At 42.5% G+C, this 22174-nt stretch overlaps 1 protein-coding gene across 2 annotated transcripts in view; it reads left to right on the top strand.

Moving 5' to 3' along the window:
- Positions 1 to 22174, top strand: part of stau2 (staufen double-stranded RNA binding protein 2) — a 101599-nt gene that overhangs the window by 33558 nt on the left and 45867 nt on the right. For both annotated transcript variants that reach the window (XM_080488937.1, XM_080488936.1), the window contains exons 8-12: positions 6697 to 6909; positions 7323 to 7460; positions 11423 to 11551; positions 14260 to 14317; positions 21423 to 21778. In XM_080488937.1, coding sequence (XP_080345063.1) covers positions 6697 to 6909; positions 7323 to 7460; positions 11423 to 11551; positions 14260 to 14317; positions 21423 to 21778 — 894 coding nt within the window. The remainder of the gene's footprint in view (positions 1 to 6696; positions 6910 to 7322; positions 7461 to 11422; positions 11552 to 14259; positions 14318 to 21422; positions 21779 to 22174) is intronic.

The raw sequence follows: 22174 nt of genomic DNA, 5'->3' as shown, positions 1-22174 counted from the left end.
TAAATACTGTGAATAACCCGAATTTATTGAAGGTTTGAATGTAATCTGATATATTTCTTGAGACTCAAGCAGGCTTTTAATTGTGTGGAGGGAGGCCACCTTTGGCGTATACATTTGTGGGAAAACCTTGGAGCGAGTGTTCTAATATAAGGGGGGGAAAGAAACTGTAAACTCAGTTGGAATTTTTCCCTTTCAAATCAGCACTCGCTGCCCACCATGCGGAGCAAATTAATCCAATGCAACCTCTGCTTTGGCCTGCACGTTGAGATATGATGATTTCTGAAAGGTAAGAACATACTTAATCATCGCTGCGTCTGGGAAAAGCTTATTTGCATCAGCGGGCTGACGATCTGGATAACCTCCACAACGTGACATTCTAAAAGGCACAACCGTTTTACAATGTTGGCTACATTCACTGGCTGTTGGATGAGAACAGGGTTAAGGTGCTCTGAATGCTGGGACTTATCTAACCATTAGAGCCACGGCCCCTAACTTGTATAAATCCACTAAGTGTAGCGTGGCCTCGTATGACCCGCTGGTTCCACTCTCCTTGGCTTTCGCCATATCTCAGCTGACTCATCCAATATTCTCTCCCTAATCGCCCCTCTTCTTCTTCTGCACTTAGCAAGGTGCCAAAAACAAGGGCGGCTCAGTTTACACTGTGTGCCCCCTCCCTTCCTTCACAGAACCCCTCCCTTCCACCTCTCCGATCATTGTTCCCCAAAATCACACACAGGGCAGTTACGTAGAGAGACACGGGCGCGGGGGGGTGGAGGGAGGGTGGGGACAGATGTGTGGTTTACAGGAAATGGAAACCAGGAGGATAGGAAGGAAGGGAGGTAAACTATTCTCACGGTTTTGACACTTCTTGTTAACAAGAGATAACGCAACGCTCAAAAGATTATTATTTTTTTGTCCAAAAAGGCGTTTGCTCATCAGACCATGACGGGGGCCATCCTTCCTGGAACTGCTATTAATAATTATAGCCAGCTAAATCTGGATTGATGTGATTCATTATCTGTCATGTATTTGTCACTGCTTTCTTTTTCAGTCCTGTCAGATTGAAAGCAGACTAGTGGTTTATTTTTCTTTTTTTTTTACAGAAAGGCCACATTCCTGCAGTCTCTGTCCTGCTTACTGTCAGTCCGGAGACAAGCTGTTCAGCACTGCTTTCTGATGAGCAGTAAATCAATGACTTAGCCCCCATGTACTTTCTCTTAGACTTTGTCTTTCACTCTCCATCGATCTACAGCTCCGTCAACAGTTCATATTTCTTTTGTTTATTTCATAGGTTATGATTTGCCTGCTTTTTGACAGCAGTGTTTGTTTTGTTCAGACTATCCCCTGTTTTAAATACATTTCTGGATTCTAATTTAGAGAAGGGGAGGTGAGAACATCTCAGATAAAGAGGTTTTTTTTTTACTGTTTGTGCAAATCTGTTTGTTTCTCTGTGCCACATCAAGCTAAACTATCTGAAAGCTTGCTGGCATTGAACAAAAATCAGCATTTAATGGCTTTTGACATAACACATGATAACAAGCAAAGAGGCATTTGGACACAAAAGACTTTTGGTTTAAGAGACAAAAGAGAATAAAAACAGTGCAATTTGCAATGGTGCATAAAGCCAGAATCAGTGCAGGCAGAGTGAAAATAAACAGACATTCACACCATTCATTCTGGTAAGGAAGGTAATATCTAAAAAATAAATACAAAACATAAATTAGAAACTAAAGCAGATAACAAAAGTAAAAAGCGAACGCTACATATAATTTGATGCAGCAAAACACCATAGAATTTTAATTAGTTAAATTGCCTCAGCTATTGTTTTTGGTTCCATATGTTTATAATGCGCAATTATTTCTCCTGACAGTTTTGAAGTTGTAGATATTAACTTGATTTATTGCCAAGTAATTTAACACAGACAATAAATTAGTTTCTGTACAGGTGGAGGGGAAACAAAATGGAAAAGTTAACAGAGATGAAGTAAAGAGTATTTCCAATGGCGATGCATTTGAAATCGTCAAGTGAGGATCCAGGACTAGATTTTTCAAAAATAAACAATGATTTACAAAAAAAAAAACTGTCTCCTTGAAATTTAAGTTTTGGTAGAACTCTAGATGATAAGTGTAATTATGAATAGCAGACATACAATGTAGGTAACTGAAGATGGATGAAGAAGAGCCAGGTAAATGGAAATCAATCCTTTCTCTCTCTTGACATAACATGCCGTTCTGTCCCCCTCATACTCCCGATTTCTCTTCTGCAGACTTACTTTGATCCTCAGTCATTTTGTGACATATTGCATACCACTTTGTGTTGGCTGGAGGCCAACTGTGAATTACACACATCTCTTTAGTTTTTTTTTTTCCCTTCCCCTTGCCCTTTGGGTCTGTGATGGTAGTCGTACCTCATTGGACAACACTGGACTTCATCTCATATCCTACCATGTCTTCTTTGTTGCGCTGAGAGGACATGGTAAACTCCCACACACACCCCCAAATGCTAAAACCGACACAAAATCATGCACTGTTGCACACTTGTGCTTCCAACACAAAATTGCAATGGTCATCTCTCATGTGTGCGGCTCTCACAGCAGCTATGCGTTTACATCATCCCATCCCTGCCTGCACTGGGGCATGAAATTACTCGTGAGTCACCACTACCGAATGTCTGCTTTCCCATCCTCCTGCAACGATGAGGGTCGCCGCCACCCTGAGAGCCAGTTGGCTCAGTTAATCCCCCCGTCAGGCAATATCAAACAGATGTCAGCATCAAAGAGGAACCAATCTATAAATCACAGCTTGTGTGTTGGATTGGAGGCTCCCTTTCCAAGGAGGACACAAGAGGAGAGGGTCCGGGCCAAGAACCACCCATCTTACAAGGAGCTGCTTCCCTTAGGGCTTGTCCATCCACCACTCGCCACAAAAGAGTCTTTATTCCCTCTACCAGTCCCCACCATTGTCCTGCCCTGCTCCCATAGCTTTCGCTTCCAGAGTACCTGAGTTCTCGCATACACCGATCCACAGACTGTTCGGGGTATTAATGTCTCTATGAGAAGCCGAAGAGATGGCCTTGCATGTTTGAAAAAGAAGAGATCAGCAGAGAATGGGATTGGAGGTGAACATTGAATTACCAAAGGTTTCCTGTGTACAACCTGATCCCTGTCATTAGGTGGGAGACGGGTGTGTTTGTGTGTTTGTTTGCATGTATGTGTGTGTAGCTGTGCGCGTAGATGAATGAAAGTGCTGAAATCCCATCGGTGTGCTGCAGATCCCGTGTCGTCTGCCAGCAGACTGACTGCAGCTTGTCTGCCGCCATCCCGGGCCAAGAGTATGTGACATTGTGTGCACGGATATACACTTTGTCTCATACTCTTTGTTAGCTGCGTCATGTACCTGCACAGACCGTGTTTGATGTCTTTATCCGTGTTGGAAACTGTACGTTTTCACTTCAGATGATACAAGTGAGTCATTTGTAAGTCTAACACTCATCCCTCCTCCTTCTATGGTATTTATACAAGTTTAAAAAGCCCTTAGGATGAGCAGAAAAATGAAGCAGACAAACATTCTTATCGACAAAGAGCAACGATATAGTTGCAAGACTCAGAAGCCACAAACAGGTGAGCTGCAATTGATTGTCTCACCGATTCCTCTGGTGACAGAGTGAAAAAAAATTCTTCATTGCCTCCATGTAGTCCATAATAACAGTTTAGAAACTCAAAAAGTATGTGTTACAAAACACATCCTGCCTGGCATTGTAAAGGACAAATACATCATGAGAAAATTATGCGTTTGCTTTTTTGCCAAGAGTTGCATGAAAAGATTGGTGCCTCTTTCATGTCTGTATGTTTAGCTGCAGCGAGCAGCTGGTAAGCTGGCACAATGCAACGACTCGCTTTGCTCTGCCCAAAGATGACAAAATCTGTCCATCAGCACTCCTAAATCTAATTCATTACTACTCGCTCAATTGTTCGGTCCAAGTGTGATCATTGACAGTTTGCTTTTTATGGGGCGTTTTTTGCGAAACAATTTCTTGGCTCGGGTCAGTGACTTCCTGGAGGCTCCTTTCATTGCTTGACACATTTACAATGACATGTAACAGAGGGTCCTGGTCAGAGTCAAATCAGGAACAGCATCATCACTTCTGTCTAACAAGATGGCCAGTTTTCCCGTAACTTAAAATCATTCTGTTTGTGTGTGGAAAATCAGCTTTTGTTCAAACCCATTCACTACTGCAGTCATGTTTATGTCTCAGTTACCATCTCTCTTCCCAACATAAGCCGAACTCCTACACGTTCTCCGTGATGAATAAATGGGGGAAACCAGATTTGAGCGACTGATTACGTGGTTAAAATGAGAGGTAGCCACAGAGCTGAGGACAACCTACAGACTTGAATGATGAATTAACGTATAAAGCGGATTTTACTGATCCAACATTGGGAGAAACTTTGCATTCACTCATTGACACATTGACGGGACAAAATCAAACTACCTTCCTCTGGATTGGAAGATTGACCCCTTTAAGATGCTTTTTGTCCATTTTGTGGACTTGTGCTTGCTGGTGTGTGACCTGAAGCGATCAACATTTTAACAGCTCATTTCTATCCCAAGTGACATAATCTAAACTTAGCTGCAGACAATTATGTGGGGTGTCATCACCGACGCCATCAACACAGTTGGAAGGTTCAGAAATGGGATGTTTTCGGCCCTGTTGTGTGTTATAATGTACAAGAAGCTGCCATGTTCAATTTCCTTCTTCTGGTGATGAGCAAGACCAGAGGCAATCCCCTGAGTGGGAGTGGGCTCCACTCTTAGCTTGTGCAGCTAATGCTGTGTGCAGGAAGGCTGACAGGTTAACATGTTAGGCTTCATGGTGCTTTTCTAAATGGAGTAAAGTTGCATTCCAGTTGACAGTTTTCATCATATTTTTCTGCACTTTGCTGCAGTTTTTTATTTTTATCTCTGAAGATTCAATAATTGATAGTTCTTGGGTTTCTTTGTTATGCCTCCATTAAGGCTGCACAATGTAAGGAAGTTATGCAATGTTCGGTATTGTGTTTGAGATTTACATAGCAGGCTGGCGCGATTCCACCCCTGCAGAGACTGCCGGAGGCTATGAAGCGCTATTACTGCGCAAGCACATCCTACCCCCATGGTAAATAGTTCCTTCTGCTCATGCACGTCTAAACAAACATGGTGGCCCCCGTAGTTGTGTGACTTGCAGGCCGTATTCTAGTTTTATAGTCCATATCAGTAGTTTTATAGTTGAGACTCACCTCTGATAGCATCTGATTCGTCATCAGTCCATATTCCTGATTATTGCTCACGTTTGTAGTGTTTTGTTCTCTGCACACATGTCCATGTGGTTTCATTACAAAAAACAAGCAACAGCACCCACCCATGGCCTGGCATACTAACTACATTGTTACCAGTGACGCATCACTTTTTTTAACGATCAAGGTGTTGTCACGTGAAACGTTGTTGTGTCAACGGGGCCTAAGACATCAATGTCACAGTGACTTAAAAATGTGACACGGTTTGCACATGTTGGCCTCTTCCTGCCATCGGTACCCACCAGTCTAGTCAAAGGAGACTTGACTGGTTTGTAAATGTTTTAGCTCGGCAAGGAGCAATCTTCAGGTGGATGGTTTCTTAGTTGTGCTTTGGGCTCACTTCACACATCATAAAAGCCTCACTTCTCTAAAATGAACTGATTCGTTTGAGTCGGTATTGTGCAATGGCAAAAAACCCAAAAAGATTGATATGCACCATTACTTCTTTGTTATTGTCAAGGTCTGGTATTAGCCTGTGTTGATGTGTGAAGTATCTGAGGAATGCCCGCCGTTCCGCTTATCAGCATAATCTTTTCTTATCGGTCACCGGGTTCAAATGAACTGTTTCTAGATTGCATGTGATTGCTACAATTTGTGCTGTCTGCACCACAAATTAAGCTTAAATAAAGAAAAGCCGGAGAGCGTGGGAGGTGGTTTGGAAAAACCGATTACACACACACACACACACACACACACACACACACACACACACACACACACACACACACACACACACACACAATGAGAGTGGCAGAAAAAGGCATCGAGTTTAGAACTTCAGTGTCATCTACGTTAAACAAGAACGTACCTCAAGACGTATGAAGTGTGTGAAACCTAATTCTTCCCCTAGTATGTTTTCCTATCTGAGGTTGAGGAGAACCCCACCTGCTACACACACACACACACACACACACGCACACACACACACACACACACACACATGCACAGTTGTTGGACTTCACAGGAAGTAGATGTGATTGCAGAAGCATGACCTAACGCCAGCCGGTGTTTGTTTTAGGTCTCCCAGGTGACCAGAGGCTGGAGGAAGGAAACTGAGCCTCCATCACTAGAGACAGTCATCTAGGAACATGTTACTCTTTGTATGTGTGTTTGTACGTCAGTGTTGTTCATTTCAATGTGTTTCTGTATATGCATAAAGCGCATATGGGTGGGTAGCTGTGTGACCATGGAGAGCAGATGTTTTGGGCCACCTGGTGAAACAGCTTGCCGAAATATGCCGCACACACTCCCTCACACCCATCATTCATGACAAACACACATTCACATCCATTCAGTTTATTTCTGCCTTGTGTCATCGGTCATTATTTAAATTTCTGTGACACTAATTGTCTCGCCTTCCTCAGGTATTAAAGGAGAGCGGCCCCCCACACATGAAAAGCTTCCTTACCCGTGTCACCGTCGGGGAGTTTTCTGCCGAGGGCGAAGGCAACAGCAAGAAGTTGTCCAAGAAGCGTGCCGCCCTGTCCATCCTGCAAGATCTGAAGAAGCTGCCCTTCATACCCACTGTGGAAAAACCCAAGACACACTACAAAAAACGTACCAAGACCATCCTCAAGGTACTACACCTGATTCAAAAAGTTATGGATGGATGTTTTTCTTTGGCCTCTACACTGTGCTTGTGAGTGCATCCTAACTAATGAACTCATAAGTACAGCAGAGTTGTGCACTAACGCCCTTTTTGTGGTCACTGATAAGAGCTAAACTTAATATGAAACTCTTTCTCAGTTTCACTGACATTCAAGACATGTGAAATACGATAATGTACATTTTCTTTCTCCCCCCAATTCATTTCCTGTATTATCCTACAGGTCTCTGTATCTTTTCTATCTATCCCTTACAGATGATTTCATTTCCGTCTATCTGTGACCAGCACTTCTTATCAGCAAAGCTCAGAAGACTTATGGTGATGGGAATTATATAGTTGAATATGGTCACTGGAATTAACCACGTCTATGTGCTTTCCTTCTAGACGGAACCAGACTATGGCCAGGGCATGAACCCCATCAGCCGTCTAGCCCAGATCCAGCAGGCCAAGAAGGAGAAGGAGCCCGAGTACCTCCTGCTGTCTGAGAGAGGGATGCCCCGACGTCGAGAGTTCATCATGCAGGTAAACGCTGTGTCAATTTTATCTTGTTCATGCTGGTACACGAAAAGAAACAAAATTACCTGACAAGGATTTCATTTGTTTTAGCTCATGTAGTGTAATCTTAAAGTGTTGGGATTTATGAGAGTGAGTGGATGAGGAAAAGAAGCTTAACAATCGTCTGCTGGATCTAAATCCAATGACGACTGTGAGTCAGAGGACAATGACTATTACTCCGAAGGTGCTTCCTCCCCCTTGTTGGGACTAACATCAAAAGAGAGGACACATCAAAAAAGAGAGACAGCTTCATCTGTCTCACCAAAGGCAGCCAGCAGCAGTGTTACATAACCTGTTCACACCACACCGCAAGACATGATTCTTTGTTTCCTCTCGGGACTAAAGTACTCCAGGTGTATTATTTCTGTCCTACATAATGTGTTCTTTGAGAACTTGCACATAAGCTATCGGTGCAACCTTTTTTTTTCCTTTACCATATCTTGTAAGAAAACAAAAATATAATTTCTCTCTATTTGATTGTAAAATATATGAGGATTTTGTCGATTTATGGATTCAAGTTGTTAATACAATTAAATCTGAAAGAAATAATAAAATATACATATTTGTACCACATGGTAAGACATGTTCACCGCTAACAACAAAGTAGTCACCTCTTTAAGGAGAGGGACGTCAAGCACGTTTTAGTTCATGGGCCACATTCAGCCCAGTTCCAACTTGAGTGAGCCAAACCAGTAAAATAGCACAATAATACCCTTAAAATTTTTATACTTTAAAGTTTGTCTTTGCTGTTGCACAGAGTAAACGTCATGAAAATGTCAATATTTTTGTAACGCAAAGCAATTACTTTGGAAAATTACTACAATCTTAACATAAAGCCAATTTTATTTAAACATTCTGGTGCAAAACGCCGTGAAATGTCTAAAAACCGTCTCATATAACTGTTGCGTCATACATGATTTTACTGACTCACCCTGACAGCATGGCCTTGAGGCTAGAGTTTGATGGCAACGAGGCAGCCAGCTGTCATGGCAGCGTCACTGATATCTCGGCTTGAGTGTCAGTGTTGTGTCGTGTCCACTGCTCTTAAGAAATTTGCTAAAATAAAATGTTTTCTTTGAAACTTTTACAATTTGCTTGGTGGTTTGACAGGTTGGATTGGAGCCTCTTGCAGGCCTTGTGTTTTGGCGCCCATGCTTTAAGGCCTTGGTTCTCAATCTGGAGTCTGTGGACCAGATATCGTCTCCAGACATCATCTGAGGCTTTTTCTTCCCTGATTTACACATTTCCAAGAAAATCACAATACTTTAATATCAGTTTGTATGTTGGTGAGAGCAGGCGTGTCCACCAGAGTTTGGCTTCACGGTAATGTTCTGGCAAATAGAGTGAAGAGGGGGTAGACGTAGACCGAGGGGGGTTTCTCTTACTTGTAATGTTGTGATACAACCTGTTTTTCCACGGAAGTGACATTATTGTAAGTTATATGGATTCCTAACAGTGGATGCAAAAAAAAGGTACTTAATTCCTTTGTGGACTCTCTTACCCCCCATGTGCTCTGTGTTCCCTCTTCAAAAGTTCTGTTTAACATTTATTGTCTTTATAGATGCAGTCATGGCTCAGAATAGACAAACATTCATCTTTATAGCCTTGTTCTCCTCAGGCAGCAGACATTTGTTTCATGCTATTAAATTTCTTCTCGTCCCTTGTTGTGAGTAAAGACAGCACAAAGTCTGTTTTCTGTACAACGGGAAGCGAAAAGAATCCAGTGGTGTCGTAAGGAGCCAGTATTTATAACAACATTTTAAACTTCATCTTCCTGAGGCAGTAGCAACCTTTAGCCCTCAACTAAGTTGTGCTTGATTTCCTGTTTATCACTAATACGGTAAACAGAGCAGGAGAAGGAATCGCATCGGATGCTACAGTTACCTTATACAGTCTTGTTTTGGCTTGTTTCGGTTCAGGCAAAAAATAAATTCCTAGAAAAAAGAAAACAAATGGCTGTGTCTGTAAGCTTTTGCAAACTTTGTCCATTTTGTGGTTTTGATTTACAGAACGCTTTAGAGATCAGATTTGTTTCATTTCTACGACGTTCTAGTGATCAAATTATGTTATTATCCTCATTCTGCTCTTCATATGCCAGTGATTATTTTATTGCAAGATTTAGGCCAAATTTAAAGCAATCCTCCTAAAATTTACAGAAAAGGTGATCTCATCATTAGATTGTATTTATTTTTTATTGCTTTAGGTTTTCCTCCAGTAAGCTCTTTTAAATGTATTATTATATAAAGCCGGGGTTTGTGAAAGGAAAACTGCAAACCCTGTGAAAACGTAGGTAGTTATTGAGGGCGTTCCTGGCAGCACTCCGAAAACAATCATAATTTAGCACAATTTATATTTAAGTATTTTAAACTTTGTCCATAAAAATGTTGTGTGTATTAGGAGCCATTCGAAGCCTTTAATAATAATAATCTGCAACAACCATATCAGATGTTAAATGCTGTTGAAGTTTGAAGCAGTTGGCTTTGTGCAGTACTCTGGAAGTAGGTTTTTATTTTTTTTTCTTCCTGGCATGATGTATTCATGCTCAATGTATTCAATTAACTTCCTGAAGCCCTTAAATTCAACAAAGCTAAGTGGAAGCATACCTTGCAAAGTCATTGTGGTGATAAGCTACATTATCTTCTCACACTTGGTGGGATTCCAGCGTCTCTGGGTAAACAATGTCATGAGTGTGGCTCGTACTACTGGCTTACGTTAATTTCCAAAAGTTTCAATTGAATCTTGTTGGTCATTGCTCCAGCTCAGTGATTATATGAGTGACTATTTCCCCAACATGCTTTTTCAAAGCAGCTCTCCACCCAGCACTGCCATGAACATGAATAAAAGTTACTAGTTTAACCAATTAATTGGCGTTTCTGTAAGTTATACAGAAGAATATGATGAAAGATTAAGAACTGGATCAGTATGAAGAATATTTTCGAAAAAAATAATCGGCATAACTATCAAAATCAACCCGACTCGGTAGCTCTATTTTGTTTCGTGCACAGCGAACCGATCCAGCTTACCCTTGTAGATTTTTGTACCAGTACCAGTGCCACGGCCACTGCAACGTTTCAATGCTGCTTCTGGTTGTCTGTCTCTCTTCCTCTCCGTCCTACTCTGTTCGTCACTCTCAGTCAACCTCTTTCCCTCTTTGTCTCTCCCTTTTCCGTAATCCTCCTCTTTCATACGAGGAACAGAGCTTCCCTTAGCATCAGGCAGTAACTCAGCCTCAAACCTATTCTCCATGCCTCTTTGATACACACATTAGGCCCTGTGAGTGTGTGTGTTCTTTTATGCAGTCCACTCACTCTTCTAAAATTTCCACATTGTTTCCCTCGGTAAGCAGCGGGGCTCCAATGAGGCTCTGTTTTCACCTCTTTTGTCTGCACCCATCAGCAGTTACAGAACAGGCTCCACCTTGTGTCAGATGCCTTTGAGGAGCTGATCATCTTTTAAAAGTGAATAAAAGAGTGACTGTGTTTGTTTTAGTGGTTTAGTAATTTATTGCCGGTTTCCCCTCAAGCTGTATGTTGTGGCCGACTTGATGCTTTCGGACGAGTGCTTGGTGAGTAACTGCACCGAGGCCTGGCTGTTCACAGGGCTTTGGCTCCCAGAATGTTATTTGTACAGTATAATTGTCTGTTTGGATAACATAACGACGGCTGATATTCTCGTGGATTTCTGCTTACATTCTGTGTGGACAGATTTAATGTTTCAGGATTAGTGAAAAACAAACACTTAGCTCTGATTCGTTATGCGCGTTGTGCGGTTGACTTGCCACTGGAGGGGGGAAAAAAAGGGAAAAGTTCAAGATTGAAGTTTTCGGAAAAGGTCTCCACAGCTGTAATAATTGGTCGTAAACACCCCGAGTATTTCCTGTCATTACCCATCTCTTGATCTCAAGTGTTTGCGTGTTTGTCTCCGTGCAGGTGAAGGTGAACAACGAGGTTGCCACGGGAACAGGACCCAACAAGAAGGTGGCCAAGAGAAACGCAGCTGAGGCGATGCTGCTGCAGCTGGGATACAAGGCCTCTACAGTCCCCCAGAACCCTGCAGAGGTACGGACCAAACCCCACGGATGCTCATCCCAAAAACCCGTCTCTGTGACTGTGTCTGTGTGTCTGACTAGTATAAGCGGAGACATTTTTCAGTGCAGTGTGCTGTCATTGCTCTGCCAAAACGGGCCGGAGTTGCAGAGGACTGCAGCTTTTATTGTTCGCAGCATGTTTCCATAACACACTGGGCCTGTGCAAAGCTATTTTTAATAAGCACACTGATGCCAAACCGCTAACTTGTCTGAATAGATGATTTTTAATTTGCTTTGAATAAGGGCTGCTCTATGGGAACAAAAGCGATATGAGATAATGTTGTGAGGTATTCCGATATGTTGTGCAATAAATAGAAACGCTCAAGATTATCGTAGTGTCTGTCTGCTTTGAAATTTGTTCTTCCAACTTACATCGCTCTTTTTCTTGCCCCTAATTCACACCGCCTGGATCCGGGTCATGTTTTCCAATTTCTACATCACATGTGCATCTGCAGTTCTGTTTGTTTTTTTTACTTGAGTTTTGTGCTTTTGACTTTGATCTGTGATCAACCCACAATTTTTGTAAACCAATTACAATTGCTCACATTTTTCTTTCAGTTCAGGGTCACTTTAGGGTTTGTTATTTTAAATTATCCTTTCAGTTTGAATTTGGAGTGCATGGAAACCTATCGTCACCGTTCAGTCAGTACGTATATAAAGAAGATAAATGTACGATATATTGTGCAGCCCTACTTTGAATCAGAATTCCAGTCTCAGATACTGATCCTAGCACCTTTTTGATATATCACACATCTTTTTTTAGCCAGGCAGGTAAGTCCGGTAAGATTATCTCCTGTTCAAGTTGAGGCTTGGGGTTATTCCTGTGCAGTTTGCATGTTCTCCCTGCACATATATAGATTTGCTCAGGGTTTCCTGACATGTCAGCTTAAAGCTTCAGCGCCCCACAGCCTCAAATTTAATAAACCGGTTTAGAAAATGAATGCATGGATCTTTCTTTCTATAAATATCTAATATGACATAATCTATTTATATTTTACAGGGTGTGATGTACCCGTTATTTTTACTTCAGTGGTTAATGTCGAACAGCTGCAACAAGTACAGTTAATTATAATTTACTGAACTGGCCGCGTATGCATAGTCAACATAGGTGACTGGTTAACTATATAGACAAGTTTTTGGACCAAACGGTCCTTTCATAGGTGCAGCAAGTGGTTTTTGCTCAAATACAGGCACAAAATCTATAGGTCACTTTGCAACTGACATTAGCAGCAGAGCTGAAGGGAATTGATGTTCGTGGTTGGGTGTCTGTATAACTGCATCCAGTCCACCATCCTCCTTTTATCTAATCTCCCCAGCCCCGTGCAGAAATACTGATCGTCCATTCCCAGATTCATCACAAAGTCCCAATCCTACTGACCTATTATGCAACCTGTTCAGCTCCTCTGAACCGAGTGTGTTTTGCAAGCAACCATTGATCGCCATCATCTTCATTCACCTCGTTGGTTTTTTAAGCTCAAGGGAGCAGAATCAGAGAGAGATGACGTTACATAACCTTGCTGTCTGTTGAATGTTAATTGTTCCCCAGACAGCTCATTAGCTGAGGAATGTGATCTTCCATATATATTATTTAAACCGCCATACATATAGATAACGGAGCGCGAATCATTGTCCTCATTAATGATGTTGACTTTTACATTTCTGAAGTAGTGCTGCAGTCACACTCTCACATTGGCCCGTATGGTCTTCAGTGTGCTTATCAAAGCATGCGTTTCTAAAGCATCAGCGGGGACGTCTTGTTATAATGTTACATCCTGTACTCAGAATATGTTCTCATTGCCTGTGTCGACAAGGAAATGTCAAATGCTGCATGCATGTGATTGAATTACGCTTTACATCATCACATGTTGTATTTGTTAGCCTTATAAAGCACCATGTTTTGTTATCTAATGTTTCAGATAAATGAGAGCCTGCTGTTCTGGAAATAGTAGTGTGTTGGGTCTCACTGTTAAACTAATTTCTGGCAAGAAAGTCAGAGCTCTCTGGTTACGTTCAAGGCAGGATCTTTAGCCTGAATGGAATCAGAAGCTGATGCATTGATGTGCATTAGCCTGACAGCTCTGAAAACATCTCTATAAGATTTAGTTGGACGGCCTACTTTTCCTTAGATCCTCAGACAACCCCGGGCTCTGTAGCTTTTGTGGGATAAGTTGTCTCTCTTTAGATCACTCTCTCTCTCTCTCTCTCTCTCTCTCTCTCTCTCTCTCTCTCTCTCTCTCTCTTGCTTTCTCTCCTCCTCTTCTGTCTCTTCTCTGGGCGCTATCCTGGTCTGCGTTCCCACTATGAGTTTTTGCGCAACAGGGTTTGTTTACAGCCGTGTCATCTCCTCAGCTGTCACACACATCAGGAATGATTTGTTTCTGTTTCACACACGTGTTTGTGGCTGTGTGTGTTTGCGCAGGCAGACACGCATACCACAGCAAAAGTAACACACTGAATGGAGGCTTTTTAAGTTACTAAACACTGACAACCCCCTCTAATTAAGTAGCTGGCCTAGAGAGACACACTAAACTCCTTAAGCATCCCCTCCTGTGAGCGCTCGTCTCTTTGTGGTCCAAACAGTAGGAAGGAACTTGTCTGACATGCGTGAAGAAGCTGTCTGTTCAGGAATCTACATCTCTCTTACCTCCCCCTTCTCTCCCTTTTTTCGCATCACTACAGATGGACAACAAAGGCTGGAATGGACAAAAGGCGTCTTTTACCGAAGCGACAAGTAACAGTGAGTATCGGCACGTCTCCCTGTGTCTCTTTCCATTTCCTTCTCCTCCTCCTCTCCGGCCCTCCATCAGTCCCTCCATCCTGCAGGTGGTTTTAGCCACCGAGATGGCCCGGCGTTTAATCTCTGTGACTGGTCAATGGGCTTCTGACTGTCAGCTTAATTGGCCGTGCGTCCTCGTGGGGAGCCTGCGAATTCAAGCTCATTCACACAGGCTTACAGGGCCGGCACACAGAGGCCCGCCGGGGAGTCCCCCCGCTGCCTTCCTGTGCATAAAACATAGCCTTTCACTCAGGATTAACACACAAGCTCACCGGAGTGCAGATGCAAACACACACATACTCCTAATCCTACACACAGAGAGAAGCAACGCATACGATGAGGCGAGATATATGATAATATGACATCGGTATCTAAGTGGAGAAAGACATTGCTTCAAGGGTCTACCGGCCGTCGGCAGCAAAACAATTTGCTGAATCAACCTCAATATTGTAAACAGATCCACAAATAAACCAATACAACATATCTGATAGTTCATGTCGTCATAATAACTGACTGTAGTTCCATGAACCATCAATAATCCAATTAAACTTTTATCTGATCAGATTGTCCTTGTCTGATTGATATGATCAAATGCGACTGGTAATGATCCAGAGTCCTTCTGAACAGCGCAGTTTCGTGCGCATGTCTGTTACATAATATCATCAAGTGATGGTTCATGATGAGAAAAACGGAAGTGGCTAAGCACAAATGGTTTGACGCTGGAAACGATACTGCTATTAAATAATGAACACACTTGAAAGGCTTCGTGAGCTTAAAGTTTGCCGTCGAAGAGAAGCTGAGTCTGGAGATAACAAGTACCTCATCTCCTGGTAAAGGTTCATGTTTGACCATGTGTCACAAACCTCTAATGTCACATTGCAAAGTATTATGGGATTAATCCACAGATTGAATCTGATTATAATCTTCAATCAATCTGATCACTTTAGTCAGTGTCTAAAAAAAAAAAAACATGTTGGTCTTTGAGTTAGAAAAAATTCAGTCAGACTGAATAAAACTGACCTCTTAAACAACTTTTGTGATTTCTCTGTTGGTAATCTTGTGACTGATGGTCATCTTGCTTGTTTGTTGTTGCATTTCTTAACATGGGGTGTCATATGTTCAGAGCTGGTGCGCTCTTCCTTTTTAACTGATGTGCGTCCATCTCAAGAATGCCCACCACAATCATTTCCTCTCAGAAAGGTCAAGGTCTTTGCGCTTCGTTCTGATATTTGTAAATGTGATATATCTAGGAAGAGTACTATTAAACCTTCAGGCCTCATAAACCATTTATTTGAGTCATTTCAGGATCATTTATAATGTTTATACACTTTTAGAGCTGGATGCTGGCTGACTTCACCTTTTCTCATATACACTGCTGTGTAAAGGTTTTAGCATGTCTGAAAACAAATCATTTTCCCGACTATAAGTCACACCTGAGTATAAGCTACATCTGTCAAAAAATGCATTGTGAATAGGAAACATATGCGTATGAGTTACAGTGGCGTATAAGTTGCATTTAAATTTCTGTTGTGCTTTTCTCTTACGATTACTATTTAGAAACAGTTTTTCTGGTTTTCACCAGTCCGTCACAAGTCTGAACACTTTCTGTTGTTTTCTGCTGCATATTTGATCGTCTTTTTTTTGTTTTTGTTTTTTTTATTCTGCTTTGGAGCGGTTGTATTTTGCTTACGCTGTCAGTAAAATTTGGTTAATATATTGGTATTGTAGCTCAATCTGTTGTCATACAGTGCCCTCTAGTGGTCCCAGCTGGTATATACAGGTAAGTTAAGGATAAAGAAGTGGCATGACCAAACAACAACAAAAAGTGGGACTTATTGTCCAGAGAATATGGTATTCCATCACACATTACCTTGTCCCCACAGAATACAATAATCCCAACCATACAGCCAATTTATTCAGAACTGCCTTGTGGTATAATGTGGTACCCCCCCCCCCCCCGACACATTTATTAATTGTTTGGTTTGTTGGAAATAAATATACATTTTCATCACGTATACTCTCTAATCATGTTTTTAAAATTCAAATCAAAGTGCCTTAGCTGTCACCTCAAAGAGCATCTACTGCAATGCCAACCAGTGCTGCTGTTTCGTCTAAAATGTTCACCAAGCCAACTATAATCATGCAGCTGGTCATAAATGTGCAGCTAAGCTTCAGTCCATACGTCTCTGTCCAGGATGGACCAGCTATTAAGACGAAAGAAGTGAGGCAGCTTCCTTAATCGTCACCTCATCTGGAAACAAATCCCCTACTATCGACATTTTCAGCTGTGAGATAACGCAAAATATATTATTCACAGGATTTAAACAAGCATACAACACGGGAATGTGATCGGGTTAAGGGACATCGTATTTAAAGAGGGGTGGGTAGGACTCAAAGGACTTGCCACCCAAAAGCACAGGAATGCTGTTTTGTATGAAACAGCTGGTTTCAAGCAGCTCTATCTGTTGGGTTGACTGTTTGTTAGTAATCAAACTAAGACAACAATAGATTTTTACATTTACATCAGAAGCTATTTTCAGCGTCCGCAGTCTATTTTCAGTTGGGTTTTTTTTGTCTCTCGAGTCCAGCTATGTTTCTTTCCCTGACTTTACGTGGCGCTCATGTTGAGAGAATTCATATTTATCACAGGTTAAAAAGTACAAATAAAACATTACTGTGTTGATTAAGCAGGTGGCCGTGCGCTGCAATATCGAGTCTAAGTTTTTATGTCCCGGACTGATGAAAGGACAAGCTGAAAGCAGTTTTACCCCAGATGCCATCAAAGTGAATGCCAGCAGCTTGAGAAAGAGAGGTTTAGGGGACAAATGAGCAGCCTGTACGATGTCGAGCAGCAAAGTAGAAAACAAACAGATAGCCTTATTAGATTCAAATGTGCTGTCGTCACTGGTCTAATGGAGGCTCTTGGCAGAGCGACGTTGCTCTGACACGGGGTATCCAACTTCAATCTGGAGAGGAGAATGGACGTGATGTTTCAGCTCTCTCATGTTGAGCTGTAGAAAAAAGGAAAGCTGGAAGGGGTAATCACTGGGGCTTGTTGTGTTTGCTCGTTGCTGGTTGACACTTGAAATGACGAATCCAGCTGAGAATTGACACGCTGCCACAGCTTACAAAGCACTCATATCTGTGATTGAGTCCAATCCTCTGAGTGATGCATCATCCAAATCATGTTTAAATATGAAAGATTATTCTCTTGGATAAACTATTTTGGTGGTTGTGGTTTCTATGGTTGCCCAAGCCCCAGGCATTGCCCAATACCTCCAGAGTCGAGCCCCTTGGGAAACAAAGTCTTCCTTATTTGGTGATTATTCTATTGCTGGCTAGGAGTGTGCCCTTGGTCCGGTGCCATTTCTATTGAGTTTATCTCACCCAGCTTGAGGGCTAGCTCGCCGCTAATTAGCTTTTTAACGTTGCACAAACCGCACAACACTCACACGACGCTAATGCCTGAATACTGTTTATCGCATAAACGCCATTTACAGCTCGTTCACACAGATACAGCTGGCCTCCGTTTTCTGAGTGTGCGAGTGTGAGTGGAGGATGTTTCTGGTTTATGCTTTGTTTTGTTTTGATTGACTGAGCAGTGGAAAGTGGAAATCACAAACTCTGGTGTTCGCTGGAAAATGTGCTCCCTTGTCACTTTGGTGCGTTTGATGTCGGAACATAAAAATTCTTTCACGATCTTCGGTCGACGGACTTGACGGGCGTTTTTGCAGCTTTCTTCACAGCTGAAGTTATTACTTTTGTTGTGTCATCAATGTGAATATGTTGTAATGGTAAGCGATCAATGCAAACGTTCAAGATCACAAGTAGCTGATCGAAAGCGGTTGCAGATTGAGACGCGACCACTTTAAGCCAAGTGATCACAAATTCTGTAAAACGATTCTTCTGTTGGCACAAATAACGCTGTGAAAATGTTCCCCTTATGTGCTGCACAATAGTGCAGGAGAATATTTTGTACTTTTTTTTTTATCTGCAACGAATGCAATTTCATGCAGCATTGTGCCATGTCACCAGCAGGACCACAAAAGTCTCATTGCCTCAACTTGCACAGCAACAAATTAACATCTGTATCTGTATTGTGTTAAACTCAAAAAAGACCCAACCTGCAAGTTTTGGGTTTTTTTTAAACTGGAAGACACAATCAACATTTCAACTTTTAGAAACATTGTTGGAGCTTACATTTTAAAGCAAAAGTTAAAAGAAGAATAAGAACAAAATGAAATGTTTTTAGAAGTTTTTGTGGCAAGAACTGTGTGTCTCATTGTGACTCATTTATTTAGGAAGGTGTAATTTTATGGGTAAATGGCAATTTTACATGCAGTGGAAAAGGGAATTACTTCTAGTTTGGTGCATTGTGATTATATAAGAAGAATTACTTATATTTCTGAAATACCATTTGGAAGCCACTGGAGTTGTTGTACGGAGACATAATTGTGGCGTCACCATTTGACTTGCTCTTTGTTATTTTCCACTTTACTTATCAGAGCAGCTTTTTTCTTATTCTGCTCTGAAAAGTTGGATCAAAAAGTCAAATGTGTTTTGAAATCACATTGAAAGCCACTCTAAAGCGACACCAAGAGGATTGGTGTAATGTACATTTGTGATCATTTGTACAGTTTGCTTGCTTTAGGCAGCAGGGAAAAAAAAGAATTTTCTGGAGATCTGTTATGTCATCGACTACATTCTATACAGGGATCCTTTGTGCGTTATCTAAGGCAGAGTTGGAGAAAGTAGGTAAATGTGTCAAGGGCTGTCTATTTATTGCTTTGTCTGTTTTCTTTTCTTTTCTCGTACACACGCACAGACACACACACACACACACACACACGACTTAGACCCCCTTCAACATTCATGATGTGTGTATGTGTGTGCATGTAAGTGTCCTTTGCCCTATGTAAGCTGTGGAAGACATTGCTACAACAAGCCGGGTGGCTTAGAGACAGGAAGGAGGAGTTAAAAAAAAAAAACGTACGGAGAGTGATTTTTCTCCTTTCTATTCCCATGGGTATTGCAGTGGGGCTTTTCACTTGAGTTGCCACATTTCATTTCCTGCTGTTCATATGTGTGTGCGCATGTGTGCCTGCGCATTGTGTGCATGTGTGAACTATGTGAAGGTCTTGCTCCACAGTGGTGATTTATAGCAGTGGGCTCCGGCCCTATCTGTTTTCGATCAGTCTCATGCTTGGCTCTGGCTTCCCTCCAGTGCTCCCCTGGCCCACCGGACACCGAGTCTGGGTGGGACCCCTCCACAACTGCCTGGAACCAGCACCACGAAACACACTCTCCCCCCGTCTTTCATTCCCCCCCCCCAAACTCCTCAGCCTCATTCCGCTGCTCTCCCCTCTCGCTCCAGCTTGCTCCCCACTTCATGTAGACAATTTCACAATCGCTGTCCAACAGCACGCACAAACACACTCCGTCACTCTTACTTATTCTCTCTGCCTCCTTTGTGTCGGCACTGCTCTGCCTCGCTCTCACGCTCTCGCTCACTATCTGACAACAGCTTCAACTACTCAATCACATGCAACCATGCAAACATCCTCACATGCACACTTAAGCAGTCACACAAGCTCACATGGATTGCATTCACCGCCCCTCCTCCTGATACTCTTTGTACGCTGCTGATGTCATGTTGGCTAACACCTTTCATTTTTTATGATGCTACATTCAGAATGCACAGGCCTGCGAGTTTTACTTGTGTAAATTCAAATTAAAGTTGTCATCATAATTGGGAGGGGGGAGAAAAATCCTAGCAGTTGTGTCATTGCTGGCAAGGGGCAGTTTGTTGTAGTATGAGTAATAAGCCCTGGATTTCATTGCTGTTTCCTACAGCTCTGCCCTTCTGGAAAGGAACGCACGTTTTTTAATTTATTTTTTATTTATTTTTTCTTCATAATGGGAAATACTGTCAACAGGTTCCCAGAAATCTTCGAGTAGCGCAAGATAGGAGTGTGCAAAACTGTCTCTCTCGTTCTCTCTTTCTGTGTTTCGATGTGTGATGGTAAATGTTAACTCAAACAGGAAGTGGCCTGTCAGTCATGTGCTCACTCCAGTGCTCTCTCCCAGCTGTTGGTCCATATGCACTCACAAACAAGCCCACAGACGTACGCACAGACACACAGACAGCTGGTCTTCCTGTCTCTGGTGACCTTGGCTGGGCTTGGAGCCTCTGCACGGGTTTTACATCCACTCATCTCCACCTCCTCCTTCCATTTCAGCAGCCTTTCAGCTCATCCATCTCTTTTATTCTTTCACTCCCTTCATATACCTGCTTTTTCTTCCCCCTCTTCTGTGACTCATTTTCTTTCTTCTCACTCTCACAAAGTGACGACAACACTGAGCATCAGCCCACCAGTGTTTCCTCCTTCCACCCGTCACAACTGTTTCAGGCCAGTATTATCTGAGTCCACACAGCCAGTGTCAACGAATACGATTTATCCAAGTAGTCTGCATCAGGATGTGACCCTGGCATGCGTTTGTGCTCAGCTGACTGGAACCTGCAGCATGTCTACATCGAGCCGCTTCCAAATAACCAACTGGCCCACGTCAAAGTGGTTCTGCTCAAATTTATTCCACACCAACAAATCATCCACTCAGTCTGATCCAGGTTCTGTTGAAGAAGCACTAATAATAACGTGGAGCTGAGGATGTCGTTTCCCATCAAAGATGAAGTCATAGACACTCTGTTGATATTGGTAGATGCTTCGTTTGTGTCTCTGTGTTTGTGTTCGAGTGTGAGGAAGAAAGAGGCAGCGTCTTTCCCAGCAGACCCTTTGATAGTGCCCCGGTCTGCCAAACCACAGGAAACTGTCAACTACGTTGGATGCAGGAATGCCACACTCGTATGCACACAAATAGACACAGTTGGGCGATCACTGATGCAAAAATACGCCTTTGTAGGGACATTGTGAGACTGATCGAGGAGGCATTCCTCAATCAATGTGGAATTTAAACTCTTCAATCTGTAGCCAAGAATGATTTAAGAATACGAATCATATTTTTTTCTTTTTTTTCCCCCTTCTTTCCTCTTCCTCCACCACTTCAGCCCAGAAAGGTCTGCTCCACCTCAGCCCCGACGTCTATCAGGAGATGGAGGCCAGTAGAAAGCAGGGTGGCAGTGCTCCGGGCCCCGGGGGCAACAGCGGGGGCTCGGTAAACTACATGACATCCAAAGACATGGGGCCCTGCTCTTCCCCGCTCCCCCCAGGACACCCTCCCTATTACAGTGGCTCATCCACCTCGCCCAGCCCCACCGCCACCATGGCCAGGGAGTTGCTGCTCAACGGTCAGTCGCCCACAGCCGAAGCCTCGCTGCCCATCAAGGGGAAAAACCTCGCCTGCGGCGTCTCGGTACAGCCAGCACAGCAGCTGGACTACCTGGCTCGCATCCAAGGCTTCCAGGTAAGCTGCAAGCTGCGGAAAGGCCGCCCCACTTTACCAGAGTCCACTGCCTGCCGAATGCAACAGAAAAACTCATATCATGTGGCGTTACACTTCTCAAGTTAGGCTAACATTTCATCCACAACAGGGGTGTCACACTTTTTCAGTTCATTTGATCTTGAGGAGAATCATACCATAATAACCTATGAATGGAGGCATCAAAGTTCTCTTCTATTTCAGTGTAATATGGTATGTCTAATTTGTGAAAAATTTGCAATTTTGTAAAATGAAATAACAAATCATGATCAAGTTGAAATTTTGGTGTTTTTTTTTTAGAAATGCAGTGAAATATGTCAATTTTTCACTTTTATTTTGCTTCACCAAAACCTAAATAAACAAATATTCAACATTCCCTTC

The sequence above is a fragment of the Lipophrys pholis genome (genome assembly GCF_963383615.2).
Source record: "Lipophrys pholis genome assembly, chromosome: 20".
Lineage (NCBI taxonomy): Eukaryota > Metazoa > Chordata > Actinopteri > Blenniiformes > Blenniidae > Lipophrys > Lipophrys pholis.
The sequence above is the reverse complement of the archived record's forward strand: the minus strand, read 5'-3'. Positions and strand labels throughout refer to the sequence as shown.